Raw genomic sequence first — 22,660 nt, forward strand, 5'->3', positions numbered from 1 at the left:
GTTCAAACTTAAACAGGGGAAGTTTAGATTGGATATAAGGAGGAAATTCTTTCCTGTTAGGGTGGTGAGGCACTGGAATGGGTTGCCCAGGGAAGTTGTGAATGCTCCATCTCCAGCAGTGTTCAAGGCCAGGTTGGATGAAGCCTTGTGTGGGATTGTTTAGTGTGAGGTGTCCCTGCCCATGGCAGGGGGGTTGGAACTTGACGATCTTGAGGTCCTCTCCAACCCTAACTATTCTATGATTCTGTGAACAACTGAAATGGATGACACTCTTTTCCTGACTTACCTAGTGAGTACTGCAAACCTCTGTGTAAGCTGTGGCCGAAGGTATAGCTCAGCTGAAGAAACCACCATCTGAGCTGGAGGCAGCTCAGACAGCAGAGGTCCCCATCTGCACCTCCCTGTGTGCTCATGCTGCGAAGAGGCTGGTACAATCACTCTCCTCCTCACCTAGTCCGCTTCTGTCTCCTGTCACCTGGCACCAGATCATCAGCACAGGCTGCTCAGGACTCACCATCACAAGGATTGACAGCCACCGCAGCTGTACTGCCAGCCACACATCCGGAGAGGAAGGACACATAGAACGGAGCCTTGACATTGGGGTCTTTCTGGCCCAGCTTGTTCAGGTTTGCAAACAGTGGGAAGTAAACAATGGAGAACGGGACATCCCTGTGGTGGGGAGTGAAGAAGGGAAAAAAAGAATAAAGATGAGCAAAATCAGAGTGGGACTCAACAAACTGAACATCAAAGGAAGGGCTGCAAGCATCATGCATTGGCAGCACAGCCACAAGGGCAACACAGACAACCCAGCTCTGCAACTGCAATGCAGATAGGAGCCAAAACCCAGCAGGAGCAAAACTGACTGCAAAAATACACCAGGCTCATGGGAGGGATAGAATCCTGTCGAGTCAATAGCCTCTCCGTGATTTTCAACACTCAAACTGAAAACCATGGCATATTCAAAATCAATTGTTTGTCCATCTCTGTTATATCAAGAGGACTGCATCCTGCCCCATTCCACTGAGCCTTGCTTTAGCTCTGCCTTTAGTAAGAGGAGAGTCACTCTGTGAAAGGGTAAAGAGCATCAGAGCAGATACCGATCCTTGCATTCAACATGCTCCACGGGCCAGAACCTGTTTTGCACTCTGGAGACTCAGGCTGACAGTTCTGATTTGATAGCTCGCAAGGATTTCTCTACATTGTTAAAATATGGGCCATATGGGAATAAAATAAAACCTTCCAAAGAAAGCAGCAGAATTAAATTTTCCTGGAACAAAAACACAGCCTCCCTCACTTCCCTGACCTTCCTTTCATTAATATGCAAAACCTGCACATGGAAACTAAACCAAAGCAAACCCACACCCCCGAAGCAAAGCCCCTTTGCAGGCTCCTCCCCTGAATGGCTGGTGCTTTAGGTTCAAGACTGGGAACACTGCTGCGCTCGAACCCACGCCATCCTTCTAGTATCTGGAGGGGGCCTATAAAGATGCTGGGGAGGGACTCTTCATTAGGGACTGTAGTGATAGGACAAGGGGTAATGGGTTAAAACTTAAACAGGGGAAGTTTAGATTGGATATAAGGAGGAAGTTCTTTGCTGTTAGGGTGGTGAGGCACTGGAATGGGTTGCCCAGGGAAGTTGTGAATGCTCCATCCCTGGCAGGGCTCAAAGCCAGGTTGGACAGAGCCTTGGGTGAGATGGTTTTAGTGTGAGGTGTCCCTGCCCATGGCAGGGGGGTTGGAACCAGATGATGTTAAGGTCCTTTCCAACCCTAACTATTCTATGAATCTATGATTCTATCCTACCTTAGCAGTGTTGCTCCCAGGCCCTTGTAGAGTCCTGCGATGCCTTTGCTCCGCAGCAGCTCCCTTGTTATCTGTGTTGCTGTGGTGCGCGTTTCCACCACTGGCTCTGCCACCCTCGTCGCAGAGGAAGAGGAGAGTTGGGCCTGCGCTGCCATCAGCTTCTTCTGTGCCGCTGGGGAGGAGCAGAGAGAGAAGCGGTCTGCAAGGTGCTCAGCAGCAGTCTCTTGTTGCCCGGTGCCATGGGATGATGAGGAAGAGGCAGATTGGTGCATCAAGCATGCAGACTGAGGCCAGCCAGGTGCCCTGAAAACTTTTACTCCCACTCAGCCCATCTCCCTCAGCCTGTCCCAGTGTGGGAGCTAGCGGCTGCCACACAACACTGCCCGCTGTACTCTCCTACTGACTGGTTTTACCTGAGTGGGAGCAGCCTGTCACACATGACTTCTACAGTGCAGAGAAAAGAAAATGCCATGAGCAGGCAGAGGATGGTACCTGCTTCCAACTGTGTCCCTGACCCCCCAGTAGGACAAACTAAAGGTATTCATAAACAAGAGAGGTTCAACAGTTTTGTTCTTTGACTCCTTCCCTTGAAAGCAATCATTAACCTGGGAGTTCCCCAGCCACGTTTATAAATTCAACCTGGTTATCCCAGCCTTTTCACACTGTTGCATTTCTGCTCTTTGGCCAGAAGATGGAGAGCACATCAACCCGTAGGCAACCCGCTGGCTGCCACCAGCACACCACAGGCCTCTCGCCGCATAGCTAACAGGCTGTTCGCAGCAGCAAAAACCTCTTCTGAACCCTGAAACCACAGCTTAATTCCTTCGAACATTTTAAAATAATGCACACAAAGAGGATAAGGTCTGCATTAAAAACAGCGAAGACAGAAAAAATAAATCCGTGATTATTCAGGAATGCCACATCAAAGAGAGATTAAAGGACAAACTGGCCCATTTTCCAGGAAGGGCCATAAACATGGTGTCTGATGGTGTCACACAGGGGCTCCTGGGGAACGAGGCAATACTCCACCCAGCTGACCTCCGGAAAGGTGACAACAAACAGCCCTTTGCTCCAGAGACCCCATGTCAGACTTTTGTCTCCATTCTCACCAGAAATGCCCCCCAGCTTCAGACAAAAGGCTCACACTCCCCCCTGTCTCTGGCTGCCAGCTCCTGCTCACAGTCCCCACAGCCTGACCCGAAACCTCTTCCAAATCCAGTACGCTGGGAGAATTTTATTTACTCTTGTATTTACTTTATTTACAAAAGCTGCTGCTTTTGTCAGGAAGAGGGAAAAAAAAGAGAGTAAGAGGGTAGATAAGTAATTTGGAAAGGACACATCCCATTGGGAAGCTGTTAGGGAAGGTGCTACAAGGAGGCACAAGAGAGAATAGACATCAGAAAACATGGAGATGGAGGAACTGCCACAGGAAAAGCACTGGAAGATGCTAATCCCCTCTTGGGTGCATAGTAACTAACAAGTTTCAAACACCTGCAAGCTGACCACCCAGTCGGCTCTCCTGTCTCTTTCCACCCACCTCAGTATTTACTGTTTCACTTGCCAAGGCTACTGTTTTGACCAAAAAAAAAAAAAAAAAAAATATCACCTTTTACAACTGTAAGGGCTTCTGCAAAGCCAGATGAGCAAAGGAGGGGGGGTGGGGGAAAGTAAGCCAGGAAGAGGAGAAACTTCTACTACAGCCTGAGATAACTTTGACTTAGGAGAGCAGGTGCAAGGCAAAGGGTTTTCTCTACTCATTACCTCCTCTTCTGCCTTTAGAGCCCAGTCCCAGCCCTTTTCCCAACGCTGCTCAGCACCCAGGGAAGAGAAGCCCACGTACCAATTCGCCCTGCATCCTGCAGCTGGATTTTGAGCATCTCCATGGGAGTGGTGACAATCACCTGGCAGGTACCTGCGCCGCAGCCCGCCAGCATCTCCCTCAGCAGTGTCAGCTTCTTCCTGCCCCCAAGAAAAGAGAGAAAGAGTCAGTCAGAGGAGGTGGCCTGGAATAACACTGCAGCAGCTGCCCTAGCAGGGGCTCAGGCACATCTCTGACCCTGGGGTTTACAGGAGAAGCAGCTCAGGGGAAGGAGAACCTTCTAGGCTTGACAGGTCAGCATAGCCCAGGCTTGGAATCTCTGCCAGCATCACCTGTTCTGGAAGAAGATACCCATTTTGGCCCCAGAAACAGAACACTGAGAAAAAGCCACAAGCCCAGCCGGAACAGCCTCAGAAAGCAACACACAACCCTTTCCATCCCCAGCGAGAGAACTGCAGCTCTCTTCCAGTACAGCATTGCCCCTGGTCAGGGCACAGCCTTTAGAAAGGGCATCACTTCAGAGGGCAGCAGAGGACCTGAGAATTAGGAGGGATAAGCAGCTTTCCTTCTGCCAGCCTAGTCCTCTAAACATTATCAAAATCCCCAAAACCAAACAAACAAACAAATCAAATGGCAAGAAGGGAAAATATTTGAGTTGCTGCTTTGGAGTTCTTCGACAAAAGCAAAATAAATAAACAGCAAACATGAGAGTCAGGGAGGCAGCTGCCCTGTGGTTAGGACCTTCTTTACCTCATCAGCCTTCCCAAACCTGGAAAAGTAGTTTTTGTATTAAACTGGTCCTGCCGAAGGGATGAGGGATGCGATGGACCCTCATCACTGCAGCTCTGTGCATCCTCTGTGCTAGAGAGCAGGGATTATCAGCAACATGTTCTTGCCTAACAAAATGCAGCATTTTATAGCTCCTTCCATATCAAAGCCATGGAACAGCCTGGCTAAGACTAAAGAGAGGAATTTAGGATGTAAATGCTCAGAAAGCCTCAATTTTTAGAAACTGATGAGTTTTCACCCTGTTAAAAAAAATAAAAATCTCACCCCTTGGCACCAGAAAACACTGACTTGATTAAAAAAAGTGCCTCTGACCTGCTCTTTTCTAAAAAGGGAGGAAAAAGCAGCATATATAGATCACACAGCCAGAGAGAAACAGCCTCCTCCTCTTGTGTTTTAAATGCAAGTACTATTTTTACTCCCTCCAGCCCCACTCCTGCAGCAATACCTCAACTTAACCTACTCAAGGCAAGTCTCATGCTATGGCAGAAACAGTCCCACAATGATATACACTCTGTTCTCTTGCAAAAGGAACAGGGTCAAGTCATACTACCTTACCAGAGGTTTCATATGCACACATAGCACAGCTGTGGCACTGTGGGCCAGCAGAGAAGTTTCAAAGCCAGCCCTATAGGAAAGGGAGGGGAGATGCTCTGTAATCCTGCTGACCCAACCACGTCAGCCGGACCAATTTCTGCACTTCTCATCTTCTCCAGGGAGGATACTGGAGCAGGGGATTAGAGGCACAGAGCCACAACAGAGATTACCAGCGACTAAATATAGAGCTCTTCTGTGATGCTGAAGGGAGAAACATTTCACAGTCTCCCATTTCCAAATCACCCCATAGATGAGAAGCTGCAAAGAACAACCCCTCCCTTAGAGTTATCCATGGGGCCACTGAAGTGTGTGCAGCAATCTCTCCTGAAGGGTATGCAAGTATCAGGGTGTGCAAACCCAGAGGTCCTGGAGGTGGCCAGGACCAAAGCAGCCAGCTGCCAGTCCCCCTCTACAGCACAGCAGGGCAACTTCCACTTTAGCAAGAGCTGCGGAACATCTCTGGAGTACATACCTCCTAGCTTTCAGCCGGGGAAACGGCTCTGATACACAGTTCATGAGATCAGGAAGACTTGTCCTATGTGTTCATCTGTGGACCGTTATGCCAACCAACAAAAGTCAGCCTGCCTTGATTGAACTCTATTGAGCTATGCCAGCGTGACCCAGCAAAGGATTTGTGTGCATGGGTGTATTTTAGAGATGTCAAACAGGCACTTCAAAAGCTTCTAGAACAAGGGCTTGCAGCTTTCGGTTTGCATATCCTGGGAACTGCAGGGAGTCCAATTAAAAAAACCAGCCTAAGGTAAGCACATCTTTTCTCAGGCATTGCCATACAAGGGTCAAACTCCCTTTGCAAAACATCACCAGTCTGCACATAAAACGAGTTTGAAAACAGTTCATCTCTAGATAACAAAGGGGTTAAACGTTTATGGCACCACAGGTCTTATCCTCAGTAGTTTAAAAACTGGCACAATTCAACTAACTTCAAAAGCTGCAACAACAGAAGAAGCTGGCCCTACAAATGCAGAAACCATCTTTTACCACAGCAAGAGGGTATTAAATACAACATACACACAATAGCCCCAAATTGCATAGTGGCAGAAATCAGTTGCTCCACTTTTTAAACTAACATGTAATTAACTAGTGACAAATTAACAATGTCAAGGGGGAGGGGTAGAAGATTCATGCTTGATCTAAATGAGAATTTCAAACTACAGCTGAAAAATAATAAAGTCAAAAAGCAGGAACTATAGGCTTACAAAAGTTTTTCAAGAGCAACATACCACTTCAAAGTCAGGATTTCTGAAAGCATTGGAACATTGATGTCACATGGAAATAAACTAGGATTTCTTTTTGAGTTTCTGAAAAATGTTGTCTGTGTATGAGTTCACTGTGCTTGAACAGGGACCATTTCCATAAACCAGCCATTCGAGAATAAGGCTGACAAGATTTCCAAAGACAGGACATCCCTGACCTAAGGAAACATTCACACAAAGCCATATGTTTCTATGTGCTACCCAAGAGGCTAACGTCCTCAGCTTCCTCACTCACAAAGTAGCCTCTGCTTCTGGTCTCTTGTGATGGTTTTGGCTGGGACAGAGTTAATTTTCCCCACAGTAGCTCCTATGGGGCAATGTTTTGGATTTGTGCTGAAAAAAAAAAATGTTGATAATACAGGGAAGTTTTAGTTACTGCTGAGCAGTACTTACACAGAGTGAAAGGCTTTTCTGCTCCTCACACCACCCCACTAGTGAGTAGGCTGGGGCTGCACAAGGAGTTGGGAGGGGGCACAGTTGGTATAGCTGACCCCAGCTGACCAAAGGGATATGCCCGACTATGTGGTGTCATGGTCAGCATAGAAAGCTGTGGGAAGAATAGGGAAGAGGGGAAATATCCAGAGTGACAGTGTTTGTCTCCTCAAGCAACCATGACATGTGATGGAGCCCCAATTTCATGGAGATGGCTGAATACCTGCCTGTTGATGGCAAGTGGTGAACAGATTCCTTGGTTTGCTTTGCTTGTGTGTAGCTCTTGCTGTACCTATTAGAGGTAACTATATCTGTCTTATCTCAACCCACGAGTTGTCTCACTTTTCGGATTCTTGCCCCTTCCCACTGTGCGGGCGAAGGGGGCGAGGGGCTGCATGAGGCCAAGCTGCCAGCTGGGTTAAACCACAACATCTGTCAACCCAACAGATTGTAGAAAGCTCCCCAAAAGTTTCAAACCAGAGAGAGTAAGCTGCTTTCAAATAATTTAAATAGTGGGTCTTTGGTATGGATTACAGGACCAACACATAGGAGATGTCCTTCAAAGGGAGGGCAACCTGGCAGCAAAACATGCCTCAGACAAGCAAAACAAAGCACTGATGTAAGACAGATCCACCTCAAAGTAATGCCACCAGCTCTGGCAGATGTTACTCCAGGTATGGTACAACCTACCTCTGGCTGCTCTGTGTTGCCATTTGGACTAAGCCAAGAGGAAGGTGACTCTCTGCCTGCACCCATTAGATCAGGTTTGCTCTGGCAGGAGATCCCAAGTGTTTTGTTCCAATACAAATGTCTGTGGAAGTGAACAATGGACAGGGCAACACAACCGGGGCATGCTGAACACGGACATAACCTGTGTTTTGTCCCAAGACATGCACCTGGAATGGAGACAAGAGCAATGCTCCTTTCATGTGTGTATTCAGTGATCGAACAGCCCATCTCTAGCTCCCTCTACATTAACAGTTAAAAGTGCATTTACTTTCTGGCTTTGACGACCTTGATGTCTACAACTTCAACCCACTGCAATTCCCTGAACCTGTGTGTTAAATAAAAGAGTCCCACACACCCCTAGTAGCTATCCCTGAATAGGCATAATGAGATTATCAGCTCTAAACTGGCTCTTTCTCTAGGGGAAAGGATGGATTCCCCCACCTAAAGTCCCAGTGGGTTGGATGAAGGTTATCTGTGTTAAGAAGTGTCCGGACATCCAGTGGGTAACTACAGGAGAAGCTGCCTTGGCTCACAAGGGTTCCTGCCCAGAGAAAGACCTAAGCACAGTGTGTGCAAGGTAACACAGCAGCTCAGCACCAGGACAAGCAGCATCCTCCCTCCTTCTTATAGAGAGCCTCACTTTATAGCCTGAGTATTCAGCAACTCAAGGATCAACCAGGCTGTTCAATGGCTACCTAAATACAAGCCACAGAAGAGCTGGGCTGAATTTTTTTCAGAGAGCCTGAAAGAGGAGCAGACGAAGGAAGGAGCTCTGGGGAGATGCATCAGCTGGGAAGACAACAGAGAACAAGCTCCAGTCTCCCCATCTGCATGGGAAAAGTGCCTTCATTGTCTCAGGATTACAGTTGGCTATTTCTCATCTCTACAAAAAGCTACAACGCAGGGAGAAACAGAAAGTAAGAAAATCTGCTGGCATCAGCGAAGACACCAAGTCAGCAGATTTCCAGCCTTTACTCCAGAACAGCAAACAAAGTGAAGGTCAAAACTGAAGAGCACAGGAGACGTAAGGGTATAACACACCTTGGAGAAGAGCAGCAGCAAACTTATCCAGGGACACTTGAGAGTTTTTATGAGCAAGAAATTGCTTTTATAAGAAGCCATGAGACACTTTTTACCACAGCCAAGGCAGAGTACTTAACCAAGAACCTGAAAAATGCCCACAAAACCTGGAACACATGCCAAACACAGCAACTGTCTGGCACCCACACTTTGGAAATAAACATGAAATCTTGTAGGACACTTTAAAGGGATTGGTTTTTATCAAGTGTTTAACACCCAAATTCAAATGAGGACACAGAAAGTAGTCAATACTTACATGTATCAAAGAGGGCTCACAAACTGAGCACCCAAAACTCAACAAATGCACGCTGGTGTACTACTGATTTGAATTGCTTTGTTAGCTTTATACCCAAGTGCTTCACCTACCCCTAGTGACTCCTTATGTCCTCTGCTCTGGACAACAAAACTGCTGCTATTTTAACAGTAGCTGTGAGATTTTGGGTATCTCAACACATTCAGCTTCATAAATCTAGAGAAAAAAAAAATCCTGTTTCCAGCTGCCTAAAGGTTTGAAGTTTCCCCTTCTCTTACATCCTGCCTTCCCCAGCCATGCAGTCTATCCAGCACAGAGCACCACAAGAACCAGGACCTGCCTGAAGACTTTTCTGTGGGTCACCTCTTCTGCTTCTCTTGGGAATTGCAGAGGCCCTCAGGCCAAAATCATTACAGGGTAATATCTGACATTTATTGCCTTTCTCAGTCAGGGTCATGGGGTGCCCTTCATATTTTTCAGTATTTTGTTTTTTCTCCTTTTCTCCAAGGCATAGCAAGGGAGTTTCCTGCACTCATACAGCTTGCTCATGCCTCCCTTTTTCCTAAATGATCAGGACAGCTTGGGAGCTGTCTTGTCTCCTCATAAAACAACAAGCTGCAGCAGTAGGCTGTCATAATGGTCTTGACATCAAAACAGAAACAGGTAAAGAAGCAGAAATCCAGTCCCCTAGCCTTTGAGCACATTCTTCCTGCACCAAAAGGAGAGAAAAAGCATTACATGAGCAGAAATGCCCCCCCTCAAGCTGCTCCCAGAGCAGAGAGAGCTACAGGAATACACATCTTCAGACTGAGAGAGACTGGTGCACCAAAAGGGCACAAAGTCCCATGTGAGGTCCTACTGCCCCACTACTCTACCTCTAGCAGCCTCCTAGAGCATGGCCAGGGAAAAGGGAGTCTAGCACACACCTGCTGTGATACATCCCCAAAATACTCTTCCAGCAATTTGCAGCCAGGAGCTTCCTACGCCACAGATGTTGTTTTCAGTCTGGCCTTTCGAAAACACACTTTATGCCACTTTTTTCTCCTAACAGTTTAAAAGCAAGTTCATTTTAACTCTAAGTTTTAAAAAGGATTAAAAAAATGCACACTAGAAGTTGTTGTGTAACTTGAGGCTATTTTGGGTTATGCTGGGCTTGCCACACTCTGTAGTCCTTCTTCCACTTGCACATGGAGGACATGCTCAGCATATTTTAATTAGCAAATACTGATAGAACATGCATGTTTTATCAGACAAGGATCTCCAATCCATGCAACACATTTCAAGGAAATCAAGTGCTAGAAGCTTAGCGTCAAAGACATTCAATGTCAGAAGGTCTAGAAGACTTTTGCAGCTCTGAGTCAGAAAAGCACCAGAGCATCCTTTTGGGATGCTGGCCTAAGAGCACAGCACACTGTGAATGTATAGCAGATAGTCTGGCTCGTGCAAATAGCACTTTGGTGGAGCTATTTGTGGAGCTACCAAAATCCTGGTAGCTCAGCATGAAAAAAAAAAAAACCCCAGCCTTACACTGAGCTTAACTCCTGTCAGCTGCGCTTTACACCATGTAACACCTTCACTGTTGCAATTACACATCCAGAAATTAAACCACATTGACATGCCAGGCAGCTTGAACCTTCACCTTTCTAACCCTGCACTCTTTTGTTATTCATATCTAGGTTTTGACTAGAGTTGTGAAATAGATGACCCAGCCTTCTGATGTGCTAGCAGGGGTAGGAGATGAGTCTGGATTCCAGCACTGCTAATCCTGCCTCATCTTACAGAAACAACTGGGGAGGAAGGGACAGAAGCATCTCAAGGGAGAAACTGGCAGACACAAACAGCTTGGAAAGAGGGTAAATGCAAGGCAAACCCTTGGGGGGGGACACAGCTTCATGTGTCAATTAAATGGCCCCTCGCCATCACTTCTATTTGTTATGTGCAGCAATAGAAGATCTTGTGAACTGCCAAAGGCAGCATGCAATGACTGCAGCACGGCCAGGCACAACCCTTCCAGCAGGTTATATTCTCCATCTCCAGGCCTGGGATTTCCCTAGCATGGAGAAAAATGATTCAACAATAAGAAGCTGCCCCACAGTTTCTAAGGGCACCTATCCTCACTGGTAATGTGATGGCCTTTTCCATCACCCCCTGCTCCCAAAGTACTAAGCAAGGTCACAATATGCACCAAACCTTCCAGCTAGACCATAGGGTCATAGCCTATGTCAGCCACAGCCAGCCTGCAAGGCTGTTCTCTTTCTCATCACATCTTGGACTGACATTTCTACTTAAAAACACCTCAAACCATCTTTCACAGCAGTACCACAGGGAGGCTCTGCCTCTCTGTCCAGCTCATGCTGTCTATCCTCATAAGCAGAGCTGACAAGATTTCATTCATCTAAGCCCCTCATAGTAGTTGAATGAGATGAGTGACTCTGACTCCACATGCTGTATAGCTTTTGTCATTTAACTGTGGCCCAACCTTTCTTATCCCTAAAGAAGTAAAGAATGCTTAGTGTCCTGACTACCTGAGTGGTATCATGCTCCTGCTCCAGGTCACTGTAGTGTCAGTCCCATCAGTGCGCATGTTTTAGGAGAACAGGGTGTCTTAGTCTTGCCAAAATTCTGTCTCCCCTTTATTCTGAACTGAGCACAGCACATCACCTATGTCGTGTGTGGATCAGCCACACACGACACCAGAGGTCAAGCTGGAAGATGCCTGGGTGAAGAGCTCAGCTGCTTGAGGCAACAGCTGCATCCCACTTACCCAAACACTTGCTCAAAGCCTGCCTCAGCACTGAGAGGCAGACACACATATTTGTTCCATGAGGAAGCCTATATGTCTCACGGAGCAGAACATGTCATGTCTTAATGGCTGAAACATCACAGCAGTGATTGTTCTCACAGAACACCAAATACATTGTCATGGTGGTCTGCTCTCTTTCATGGGCCACTCTCTCAGTGGTGGTACAAGGAGAGGCAGCTTTTGTCTTTCCAGTACCATCGACTAAGCTCTCACGTTATACGTGGTGGCAAAGAGCTAGCTGTGCTCCTGTTTACTGCAGTATGCCAAGGCCCACCGTGTTGTCTGCTGCAGGGATCACACCCACCACTTGGTAGAAGTGAGGCGCAACGAGGACATTGTTACCTCCCACTGTCTGAGCAGAGCACAGAACAGACACTATTTGAAGAGACAAAAAAAAATCACAAGCAGCTGCAAGCTGATGAGTCACACAGACATATGGTAGCTGCTACTTTAAGAGACTCCAGAACAAAAAAATTAGGTACATGAAAAATCTAGATCCCCAACCTGTGTCAGTCCACAATCTCCACTGAAGATGTTCAGCCACTCATCTCTAGCAGCGGAGACTGATATGATACATTATGGAAGCTGTCAAACCAAGTAATTGCGGCAGACCTTAGCGTTTTCAGTGAGTCAGAATCATATCCCAAGCAGGCTGTTTTCTAACTACTGTCACTGAGAACTGGAGACAGTGCCCTTCACCAGCTGTCTCTGCAGAGAAGTCTGTCTGAAGGGAGACAAGTGTTCTCCAAACTGCAGAGAAAATGTCTTGGTGAAAATAAGATCAAATATTCAGGGTCCAGCTCTTCTCAACTGCTCAGCTAGCATCATTTACTCTGTTGTGGTTTAAACCCAGTCAGCGACTAAGTACCACACAGCCACTTGCTCACCCCACCAGTGCGACAGGGAGGAGAACCAGAAGGTGGCAAAACCCCACAGGTTGAGGTAAGAACAATTCAATAATTGAAATAATGTGAAACATAGTAAGAATAGAAATAATAACAATGAGCAGCAATAATAATAGGAAAAAAAGAAGAAGAGGAATAAAACTCAGGAAACACAAGTGATGCACAATACAACTACTTGATGCCCAGCCAACCTACTGAGCAGGGATCGGCCTCTCCTGGCTAACTCCCCCCAGTTTATACACTGAGCATGATGAGCTGTGGTATGAACATCTCTTTGGCTAATTTGGGTCAGGGGTCCTGTCTCTGCTCCCTCCCAGCTTCCTGTGCCCCTCCTCACTGGCAGAGCATGAGAGACTGAAAAGTCCTGGATGCAGGGTAGGCACTACTTAGCAAAAACTAAAACATCAGTGTGCTGTCAACATTATTCTCACACTAAAGCACTCTACAAGCTACTAGGTAGACAATTTACTCTATACCAGATGAAACCAGGATATACTCACATTTTCACATTCAATTCATATGAACTAATCCCCACTTGCAAGCTAAGCAGATAATTTTATTCCTTCAGCATTTATTTGCAGGTCAGCTGCTGGGCAACTCTGCAAGTGCCCTTTGTCAATTCAGATTCACTACCTCCCTAAAACTGTTTTCAAGCTACAAAAGGACAAGAAAGACAATAAGTTTGGGGTCTACAGAGCAGTGATCAGTGCCAGTGGGTTCCTCTCAAATATTTTGCCTACAACTTCTGGACCTGCTAGCCTTGGCTTAGATCTGAGACTATTTTTAGAAGCTTCAATAAAAAGCAGTCATCCAGTGGAATGCTTTTCACTTCCCATTTTAGACATTACGTCCTTAGCCCAAATGTAGTCACCAGCTGAGCCATTCAAGGTTCACTCGTATTTCAGTCATCACATCATCCCATTTGACCTTTGCCCTGACACCTCACCAGACTTGTCTTTTAAGTTGAACATGAAGGGTCTGCACCCCCTACTCACCCATCCTTGGAGAGGTGGTGCCGGAAGAAGTCATTGGCTGCCAGTTTGATGGCCTTTTCTGGTGTCACGAGAGTCAGGTTCACTGCAGCCCCTAGGCAAGGAAAAGAGGAAAAGGCCATTGGAGAACAAGAATAAAGGAACCATTACCTGGATCATTCAAGAATGCGTTGTAACTCCAGCTCAAAACCAAGGACTTAGGATGGAGAGCTCCCATAGCACCAAAGGGGTTAGGAAGCATGAAACACCACTGGAAACTAATAGCATTTCTGCCTCCCAACACCTTGGATTTTTGAAAACATCCTCTGATGTGTTTCTACTCCATTTGCAATGCTTTTTGTAATTTCTTTAGCTTCACTACTACCTCCCCACCATGCAAACATGCATCCTCTTCTCTCATCCAAGGATGCATTCCTAAGAATCCAGAAGGATGCAGATCAGACCTTCAGGAAAGGAGTACAAGTTGGTTTAATGTCCATTCCCAACTCCCTTACAAATATTTTGCAGCTGAGAAGTGAACACAGCCCATGTTCTTGCTAGTGCTCCTGCACCACTGCCACCAAAAGCAGAGCAATCTGCTTACCGGGCAGTCAAGAAAAGGCAGAGCCATTGAAAGACCTGGAGGCTGGTTAAAGTCAGCTGGCTCATCTGCACGTAAGTCAGCCAGCTCTAGATCAACCCGTGCAGTTAAATGGCTTCCCTTGTATACCACCACTGGGTGTCACCCTCAGAACAGTCGCTGCTGAAAAGTGGCTTTTTGTCCACCACAAACTGAAGGGCGCAGAAATTCCCCTCTGAACACCATGGCAAGGCTTGCTGGGGGACCTGGAGTGTAGAGAAGCCTTGGCTTCACCATCAGCTCCCGCTGGAATGCCCCTTTGTCAGGAGCAAATTCCTGTATTGTGCCTGCCACAATGAAAGGTCTGCGTGGCCTGGCACGCTGCTGTGGGCTATGGACACCGGTATTAGTGCAACACAGTGGCTGGGAGGCAGCTTTCAAGCTGCCCTCAGAAACACGTGGTGAGGAGAGGGCCAGTCCCTTCTGAACATACTAGGTTTTGCAGCACTATATTAACACTCCAGAATCTTCTCCTTCCTTTAGATCTTATAGCTCAAAAGGTCCTCCAGTGGATGACTGCAAGCCCTCTTTGCCTGCACTGAAGCATTCTGAGTTCTAATGCCTCCAAAGGGGCTTTACTGGAGACTTCCTAATGGCCTATGACTACCTTTGCAAGGACAAATGGAAAAGCTAGCATATACCTTTTGCCATTATGCTTATGGTAGAGATTTAAACAACTTGCCCCAAACGTCCGTTTTCCAAAAAGAAGCAGAGAAGCCTGCACTTCCACTAGGCTCTGAACACTCGGGATTAATTTTCAGAAGCTCTGAACCTTGAGTTGACAGGAGCTGTACGGGCTCAACACACCTAAAGAAAGGTAACTCAGTCCTCTGATCATCAGGATGGACTCCCCTCCCCCCCAAAAAATGTTAAAGAACACCTAAATTAGACATGGAAATACATCAGGTTTGGGAGAACCTTCCTCAGATTAGGTAGCAAAATTGCAGCTGGGACCTCTGTGACCAGTACAGCTGGGATCAAGACATGAGAAACTTTGGCTCCACATCCTCTGCTCGAAGGACACATCTCCAACATGTGGGAAATTGCACGAGAAAACAGACAACTTTGCTGTGCAGAACTGTGCAGCCCAACACATCTCCCCCTCTTCCAACTGCCATGTTCAGATTTCACAGAAAACAGAGTAACCCTGCCTTGCTGCAAATCAGTGCATTCATTCCACACCAGCCATGACACCCAACAAGTGCCATCATCTTCTACAGGAGACGAATTACCTACCCAGGGAGCAGGGTAGCCCTCTCATACTCCTGAGTTTTTGCAGACTTCAAAGTGTACCAGTGACTGCACTGCTTCAGCTTGATGTGCTTCCTACACACCACATGCCCTGCCAAGGCTCTTGTGTGTGATGAGAAGCCACACAGACATGACCCTCGTGCTCTATCTCCACTTTTAATGTCAATCACATCAGCATCTACAAAGCAAATCCATGCAGCACGATTTTTATGTGGAAGTGGCTACCCATGAAGTGTTTCCCAGAAATGCACTTGAAGACAACTTCAACCCTACTCCTAATAGCTAGAAGGTAAAACACCGGTATATTACTGTCATGCAGCATGAATAACCATTTCCTTGGCAAAACAAGGAGAAAAAGAGAGAAGAATAAACCTAACACCAGTGCAAAGGGTTCAGTGAAAGAAAAAACAAACTCCAACACATCAAGGAAGAAAGGTAAGCAAGACGTATGCTTCCATGGGCTGACCTCCTCCAGGAGCCAAGAGGCTTTCACAGCAATTCCTCCTTCAACTGCAAATAATGTAGAGAGCAATAACACAAACATACAGAGGAAAGTTAATGAACCTGGGGTTTCTCCTATATCTTTGATATTTCCAGTAAGCTGCTTAGCAGAGAATGGATAATCCCTGTCCTCAATAATCCGTAACAGCTTCAATTAACTGGAGGAGGAGAAATCACATACTTCAGCTGGTGGCTATATGCTTTCCATGGCATTTTCTACCTTTTTTATAAATCTCCTAGTTCTTCAATTCCCACTATGCCAATGACTATTTCCCTAACTAAAGCTAACCTTGGCCTATAGGCAACACTACAGGTACCAGAAGCAATGGCACACAAACAGATCGCAAAAGCAAATTACAATCATTAAAAACCAGAAAACATTTTGCAAAGTACAGAAGCACTATAAAGAATAAAATCAAATACAGCCAAAACCAGCTGTTTGCCAACTGAACTCATAAGTGCCCTCTTCTCACCAAGCCTTGGGTTTCGTTATTAAAAAACATTCCTCATAAAAGGCATGTATGCCACCAGCAACCTACATAACAGGGGGACTGATTCATACCCAGCATGGCACTGGTGCAATATGGAAGGTATTATTAGCAGAGGCTGCGGAAGGCTGTCACACTATCATAGCTGAACTGTAGCTACCCTTCAAATGTCACCAACAGCAAAGGGCATTTCCCCAGCCTCATTTAGGCCTTTGACTTGCCAGCTAGACTAAAAAGCTGGTCTGAAAATAGCAGTGGGACTTCCAGGATGCCTGCTGGGATCTGTAAGTGGCTTCTAGATGGACTGTAGCAGGAAGCAGTGGACCTCTCCAAGGTACCCTTCCACTGATGTCCACGTGGTCCAGGAGCCCACAGGCACCATGGATTCATTTGCTTGGCATCATGCCTGAAGGCAGCATGCTGTCATCCCCTGAGCACACACAGGGCTAGACAGCACCACCCAGCTTTGCGGCACTGTTGCTACCTAAATGTTATGGAAAAAAAACTGAGAAAAACACTCTTTTTCCTCCACCAAGCAAATGTAAGAATCCCTGTAGCTTGGGAGAAATATTGGGACTGCCTTATGCATCACACAATTCACTATGGCTACTCATACAGAGCAAGGACTGTCTGCCCACATACTCCCCCTTCAGAAATGATTTGAAAAGAAGCATCCTACTAGCTCAAGCCTCTCTCTTCTCTATACTGAGGAGCTTTGATTCACAGGTGAAGGAGACCTGAAGCCATACAGTGGGAATGGCTGCACCCAAGCAGACCCTTTCTGTCCTCCAGCAGAGGCCAAGCACCCTGTGGGGAAGACTGACGCAGTTGTGACTCCTCCATGGGGCATGGCAGGTGGCACTTTAACACATTAACGCATAATCCTCCCAGTTTCAGTTTAAAGGCTGCAAATAAGAGCTTATGAGTCATCCCTAGCTTCTGCTGGGGAACTGGGACAGACGGAGGGAGCAGGAACCAATCCACAATCTGATTTCCATCTTCCCCTGCCTGCAAGTCTGAGCTGTCTCTTTACCTTCTTCCAAGAAAATTACTCACACATTCTTCATGAATATTGGATGTACTTTATCCACCTATCCTCTCTCCAAGAGGGAGGGAAGGGCTGCTAATGTCAGCTCACAGAACTGAGGCACAGAACCAGGACTGCTGTACTTGGAGGACTCACCTTTGCACCCTGGCCATTGTGAGATATCTATGAATTTCTGGAGCTATTGACAGAAGCCCTTTCCAAAAGCCAGCTCCCCATTTAATCCTAGGAGGCGACAGGTAAATCCAAGCCACTCTCAGCTCCCTGAACAGAGAGGTACAAAGTTAGTGGGGCATGGACTAAGCTGACCAGACTCATTATGGCTTGGAAAAACAAGAGCTACACAAAACCCACTGCACCCTTTGAGACTTTCGCTTAGGAGTGAAAAGTGGACTGGAGATACACAGCCCCTCCAGCACCTTACACCTTACAGGACTGATCCGTCTCTCCCAAGTACCCTGATAGGTCCTACAGTCTCATCTGTAAGTTTCCAAGACCTGCTTTTTCCTTCTGCTCCCCACCAATCAGCCTGCCACTGCATATTTACACCCAAAGTTAATGCAGGCTCTGTTCCCAGCTAGGAACACAGAGGCAGCCAGCTTCTGGGAAAAATCAAAGGGGAACATGTCACTGCTAGCGCTGAAGAAAGACCTTGCCAGGGTTCCTCAGGGTTATTTGTCTTGTTTCCTGCTCCCACGAAAGCTGGAATGAAGCAGCCAATCCATCCCCAGCATCCACTGCACTCCCCCATAACGCCCACCAGCAAGTTGGGCAAGAGACACTGCCTCAACAGCCAGCACCAGCTCCCAGGCTGGCTGGCTGCAGTGGCTGTGGCTCCTGAGGAGCTATGGAAGAAGTGGCAAGAGATGCCAACAGCAAGGTACCAGCATCTCTGGACTCCCACTTGAAATAACACAGAGCAGGGACTCAGTTAATCAAAGCACTACTTTAATCAGGCTTTACCAGTGAATGAGTGCCACAAAGAATGCTATCAGAATGCCTCAGAGAAAAAAAAAAAAAAAAAAGCATATTCAGGCAATTGAATACGAGCTCAGTGTTGATTAAGCCAGTTGGACTGCGCCGAAAGCCACAAAAATATTCCACATTTTCCTCTCATACGAGTAAAGTCAGAATTGGGCCTTCTGTTCCCCCCTCTTCAAAATCTTCAAAAACTTTCAATGACTTGGTGTTTAAACTCAAAAAGGTACAATGTCAGCTGAGGAACTCACTCCTGCAACAGACAGCCTAAGCCACGGAGCCAGGAGATTGCTAGCAGGTTAGCATATGACAACCAAACACCAGAAGCTCTACCATGAGCAAACCTCTGATTTTCTTATCACCCTAAGGGAGTTTCTTTCTGGGGGAAGGTTAACTTTTTTTAATTGCAGCTTATCTATCTTAATACTTGAACAAACTACTTAGGCGTGCTTGTTTTGGAGATAACCTACCAATGAGATGGGACAGCAGGCCTGACCATGTTAGTGGTGGGTTTTGACATAAACTGAATCATCAACCACAAAGAAAGACACTTCAAGAGGTTTGCTACTGCCCCTCTGACAAAAGTTACTATGCCCAAACTGGGAAACACACACACAGAGTTCTGAAACAAAGCCCAGCAGCTGCACTTAAACTGCTAGTAAAGATTAACTTCAGTAAATGGTAAGGTTTAACACCAAAACAGCCATGGGGACGACTCAAGTATTCAGTGGTGGAGAGCTCAGCAGACACCCAGCATGGAGGAGTTTATTTTCAGAAACAGACATACCTTTCAATGTCTTATGATATTGCTAGGTTATTGCTTTGTAAGCCTGAGAACATGTGCTTTTCCTCCCACTTACGCACAAGTGCTTCCACCACAAAATCTGCACCATGCCTGACTCAGCTTTACTTACCTCTGTACATGCCAAAGTAGCCTTCCGACCTAATTGTTTTAATGAGGCAGTCAGACCTGCGGACAAAACAGAGAGAGATAAACTACAGGGCTCAAAGGTGGTTGACAGCAGAGGAAAACAAAACAAATCTCTTGGAGTGGTTTTTGTTTCTGATCTGTCAGCAAAGCCCTGAGCTGAGAAAAGAACTGTGTCAGCCTCTGAATGCACCATTGTTCAGGCCCCAGTCAAATTTTAGCCCCTAATTCACTGCGGCTTTGAAACCCCCGGCTCGCCCTGCATGCGCTGTCTGCTTTCTAGAAACACAAAGGGGAAAAGTGTCATTGCAAGGGCTGTTTATCCAGGGTCCCCTGTGGCAAATGTGCATGAGATGCTTCAACAAGCAGATCCCCATGCACGTGATTTTAAATCCAGTTCTGGAAGGGAAAAAAGGGGGGGAGGGGGGTAAAACCCCCAGTGCTGACTTTCTTGACTTACTCCGTGAAATTCGACACAAGCACTAGATGACCCAACACTCAGTCATCTGTGACCTCCCATGAAGATTAAAGCCCTTACTTTTCATACATCAGGTCCCACAGCAGGCAGAGAGGACTCAAGCTGTTGCCCTGGGGAGAGCGAGGCAGAGTGCCATGGAGGTGCATTCCAAGGGGAAAACTGTTGCTTTGTTTCAACTACAGTTACTGCAATTGGGAAAACTCAAGACTTTTCAAAGGCACAGACACACACCTAACAAGTCTAGAGGCACGGCTCAGGAAGGCAGTGCAGACCCCCTGGCAGTGTTTCCCTCTCTAGACCACAGCTGCAGAGGTTTGGGAACACAAGGAGTAAACTTCATATCTGCTCTGTAGTAATGCTGACGTGGGAGAGAAGGAAATAAGAGTTCCATTGAGGACTTTATGGCCTACTTGGGTCAAGGCTGTTCTAGGGTACCCCATGTTATCTGGGCCACAGAACTGATGGATATGGGCAGAGCATGCTCTGCCTGGACTTGTGCAAAGTGTCTGACACTGTCCTGCATGCCATCCTTGTGTCTACATTGGAGAGATATGGATTTAATGGATGTACCACTCGATGCATAAAGAACTGGCTGGATGGCCGCATGCAGAGAGTTGCAGTCAATGGCTCAATGCCCAAATGGAGATCAGTAAAGAGTGGTGTACTTCAGGGTTGGTGTTGAGACTGTTCAACGTCTTTGTCAGCAACAAGGATAGCAGGATTGAGTGCACCCTCAGCAAGTTTGTTGGTGACACCAAGCTGTGTGGTTCGGTTGGAGGGAAGGAATGCCATCCAGAGGGACCCTGACACGCTTGAAAGGTGGCCAATGCCAACCTCATAAAGTTCAACCAACCCAAGTGCAAGGTCCTACATCTGGGTCAGAGGAATCCCAGGCACAGCTACAGGTTGGGCAGAGAAGAGATTCAGAGCAGCCTGAGGAGAAGGACTTGGGGGTGTTGGTTGATAAGAAACTGCGCATGAGCTGGCTTCAGTGTGTGTTCACAGCCCAGAATCCAACTGTGTGCTGGGCTGCATCAAAAGGAGCGTGACCAGCAGGTCGAAGGAGGTGATGCTGCCCCTCTACTCTGCTCTTGTGAGACCCCATTTGAAGCACTGCGTGTAGTTCTGGTGTCCTCAACATACACGGAACATGGAACTGTTGCAGCAAATCCAGAGGAGGGCCATGAGGACGATAAGGGGGCTAGAGCATTCACATCCAAGCTTTGTTGCAGATTTTCAAATATACAAGGTAAGCATAGCTCAAATATACAAGGTAAATCCTGTGTATTCCTTAATGGCGCCTCATCCCACAACAATTCCTGGCTAGGGACCAGATCTGCACTTGATTGCTGGAGGTTAAAAGCCTCTCTCCTACTGAGCCCCCCTCCAGACAGAAGGATCCTGGCATGCACTCCTAAAGGGACCCTACATCCTGCCCAAACTCCTGTTGCTGTTGCCAGGGGGAGAAGTGATCCTCAGGGAGGAGAGGCAATCTGCAGCAGCAGCAGGAACAGGACAAAACAAAAAGGAGAGGCAAGGCAAGACAGGAGGCTGCATTCTGCCAGTATGCCTGTACACACAAACAGTGCAGGGAGCAGAGAGGGCTGTAACTGTCAAGGGAAACAACAGTCACCATGACATGCCACAGCCTACAACTTCAGCTCATGCATAATTGCATGTTGTCAGCCACAGCAAGGAGGCCCTGAGACTCAAACCATCAATGTACAGAGCATTTCCTTCCTATTCTCAGTCTGCCTAAAATTCTTCTGGGCAGGAAAGAGGAAAATACTGGTAACACTACTTTTGAACACAGTGGCAGGAGGAGAAAACTTGTCAGTCCCAGTCCCTTCTCCCTTCTCAGTGACACCAGTACTTTTGGAAAACTAAGGCCTGACTCTGGTTCCTACAATAAAGCATCTTGTGCTGAGTGTGGTGCACATTCCCACAGCAGACACAAAGCCATAAGCATCTCACACAAATACCAGGTGAATTTGGCAGGCTGTATATATTTACGCCTTCTTTTCCCACTGCTCTTGATTATTTTGGACACAGGACTGCTGGGATAACTACAGCATGTGTCAGCTGTTGAACCTTCAAAAGATCTGCATGCAGTGCTCTAGACTGGGAACGAGTGACTGCTTCCTCTTTTTAAAACTGACACAGCAAATGAAGGACCTGCAATAAGAAAGCCATAGAAACAAAAGAGAGGTAGAAATTCCCTCATGCGCTCAACTGTGGCCCAGCAGAGAAACAAATCGGCTCCTTGTGTTTTGGTCCTGTGCCCTGACAGCAGTGATCACGCCACCCCTAAAACAAGGGATAAAGAGATGTGCCCTCTGCAGAGATGTCACCTGCTGGGCTCCACAGCTTGAACAGCTGCTTTATCTGCCCTAGCACAGCTCAGTTCAAGGTTGCCCCATCCTTCCTGAAGAGAGCCCAGTTCCTAGAAATGCTGAACTTACTTGAAAGAGGTAATAAAGTGGAAAGCCTCCCTGCTGGAAGCCCCGAGGGATGCTGCCCGTGCAGGGGTACTCACATGCTGGTGTACAGATGCTGCCCATTCTGCTGGTTCTGCAGGCGAGTTTTTGCCAGGTCAATGGGAAATACACAGGTGACCCCGATCAGCCCAGCTATCCCTCCATTGATCAGCTTGGCAGGTAAACTGTAAGGGGATGAGACAGAGAGAAACAGATTTCTTAGCACTGGGATAATGTCAGGGGAGGGAAAGAGGAAAGAATGGAGCTCTTCTGGATGACAGGAGTTAACACATCTCTGCGTGACAAGGCTGTCCTTCTCTTGTAGCATGAAGGGAGCTCTCAAGGCAAAGCTTGGCCCCTGCTGTACACAGGTGGGAAGAGGGGAAAGCAGCACACAGCATCAGGACAAACTACTGGCTAGT

General features: G+C 47.0%; 1 protein-coding gene across 6 annotated transcripts in view; it reads right to left on the minus strand.

Moving 5' to 3' along the window:
* Positions 1-22,660, minus strand: part of SLC25A22 (solute carrier family 25 member 22) — a 50,226-nt gene that overhangs the window by 3,587 nt on the left and 23,979 nt on the right. For all 6 annotated transcript variants that reach the window (XM_065686848.1, XM_065686849.1, XM_065686851.1 and 3 more), the window contains 6 exons: positions 22,298-22,423; positions 19,270-19,325; positions 13,477-13,567; positions 3,644-3,762; positions 1,804-1,975; positions 515-669 (listed from right to left, as the gene is read on the minus strand). In XM_065686848.1, coding sequence (XP_065542920.1) covers positions 515-669; positions 1,804-1,975; positions 3,644-3,762; positions 13,477-13,567; positions 19,270-19,325; positions 22,298-22,423 — 719 coding nt within the window. The remainder of the gene's footprint in view (positions 1-514; positions 670-1,803; positions 1,976-3,643; positions 3,763-13,476; positions 13,568-19,269; positions 19,326-22,297; positions 22,424-22,660) is intronic.

The sequence above is a fragment of the Lathamus discolor genome, chromosome 6 (assembly GCF_037157495.1).
Source record: "Lathamus discolor isolate bLatDis1 chromosome 6, bLatDis1.hap1, whole genome shotgun sequence".
Classification (NCBI taxonomy): domain Eukaryota; kingdom Metazoa; phylum Chordata; class Aves; order Psittaciformes; family Psittacidae; genus Lathamus; species Lathamus discolor.